Below are 1863 nucleotides of genomic sequence, written 5' to 3'. Positions count from 1 at the left end.
AGAACAGGCTCTCGTGCACGCTGGGCACGTCTTGGCTCCGGGCGGAAGACCATGCTCTCGCTCATGGGTCTACCGAGCCCTCGGTAGGTGGTCAACTCGTCTCCTGGCATATCCGCCTCTGGCATATCCGCTTCCTCGACATCTCGCTCTGGTATTTCCATTGGTACATCCTCGGTTGAGTGCTCGTTGGCATCTGGTATAGCTGCAACGTCGTCGTCCTTCGACACTAGTATCGTCACCGAGTCCTCGTTGGGCGTTGTGTCGTATATTCCGTCCACCTCGCGTTCTTCTAGCCTCACCGATCTGGACATCTTCACTTTGTTCGACTCCAAGTCAAACACTCGGTAGCCCTTCGAGTCATCGGCGTACCCAAGGAAAAGACATTTGAAGCTTTTCGGTTCCAATTTGGTGCGCTTCGTCTTGTCGACATGGGCATATCCCATCGACCCGAACACTCGTAAGTGATCCAGACGAGGTCGCGACTGGTACACCAGTTCGTACAAAGTTCTCGTTGGGTGCAGGCTGTTCGTAGATCGGTTCGTCAAGTACACTGCAGTACTCACTGCCTCTGCCCACCACTCCGTCGATACACCCTTGTAGTGCATCATGCTCCGAGACTTCTCAAATGATCGTGCGGTTCATTCTTTCCGCTACACCATTCTGTTCGGGACTGTATGAGACAGTCTTCTGGTGCAAGATGCCGTTCTGCTGGCAGATCTTGTCCATGGCCTTGTTTACAAACTCTGTGCCATTGCCCGAGCGCAGGCACTTCATGCGCCCTCCCCATTGCTTCTTGTACATCTTCAAGAACGACTCGAACTTGGACGAGACCTCGCTGTTCTTGCTCATAAAGTACGCCACGACGTGCCGCGAGTAGTCGTCCACAAACGTTAGCACATACCTCGCGCCACCTTTGGACTTCGTCTTCATAGTTCTTATTACATCAGTATGGACCGGTTCCAGTGAGCACCGAGTCCTCATTAGCGACTGGGATGGAAACCTCGCCACCGTCTGTTTGCCCTTCATGCATCCACCACCCAGCATCTTGGCCCCGTGCCGAGTACTCGTTGGCACTACAGTGGTAGCTTGCTGGGTCTTCGTGAGCGAGTCCTCGTTAAGGTGTCCCATCCGTGCGTGCCAAAGCTCCCACTCACCACCGACATTCGAGTACTCGGTGTAGTATGCTGCGTCTTGCTCGCAGTCCAACACGTACGCTTTACCACTCTTCCTCCCGGAGGCGATCGCTCTCGTCTTGTTCCATATGATGCATGACCCCCGCTGAAACTCAACGTTCATGCATCGTTCCGCCAGCTTTCGACCAAGAGTAGTCGCCGGTCAAGGCCAGGTATGTGGAGTACATCCACCATCTTGATGCGCTTGCCGTCGAGTCCTGTCAGTCGCACCGAGCCTGTACCAGTTACCTTGATCTTCTTACCCTCAGCGACGGTAACATACATGCCCACCGACACGTCCTGATACTCGTAGATGTCATTCCCGTATGGCGTCATGTGAGCTGTCGCTCCACTCTCGATCAGCGACCCTGCCGACCGATTCTTCCCCACAGCGAACACCGAGTTCTCGTTGATGTCACCGTGGGTCCCATCAGGACAGTCCCGCTTCATGTGACCCACTCAGCCACAGTTGAAGCACGTGCCTTTGAAGCTGCCGAGTCCTCCCCCACCGTTGCATCGGGGGTCACCGAGTCCTCGCCCGCGACTGCCAAATCTTCCGTTGTTGCCTCTTCTGCGGAACGAGGCCTTCAGTGCGCGCTCAGTTGACTCTTTCTTCTGCTGCCGCTCATATTCCTTGAGCAACTTTTCCTTCACCTCAATCAGGGTCACTTTTCTGCTGTTCTCGACGATC

General features: G+C 54.8%; 1 protein-coding gene across 1 annotated transcript in view; it reads right to left on the bottom strand.

Annotated features, from left to right (window-relative positions):
* Positions 1-605, bottom strand: part of PPTG_21417 (hypothetical protein) — a gene marked incomplete at both ends in the record, with an annotated part of 4661 nt that extends 4056 nt beyond the window's left edge. The window contains one exon of the mRNA XM_008897427.1: positions 6-605. Coding sequence (XP_008895675.1) covers positions 6-605 — 600 coding nt within the window. The remainder of the gene's footprint in view (positions 1-5) is intronic.
* Positions 606-1863: the final 1258 nt, after the last annotated feature.

This window comes from Phytophthora parasitica, assembly GCF_000247585.1.
Source record: "Phytophthora parasitica INRA-310 unplaced genomic scaffold supercont2.5, whole genome shotgun sequence".
NCBI lineage: Eukaryota > Oomycota > Peronosporomycetes > Peronosporales > Peronosporaceae > Phytophthora > Phytophthora nicotianae.
The sequence above is the reverse complement of the archived record's forward strand: the minus strand, read 5'-3'. Positions and strand labels throughout refer to the sequence as shown.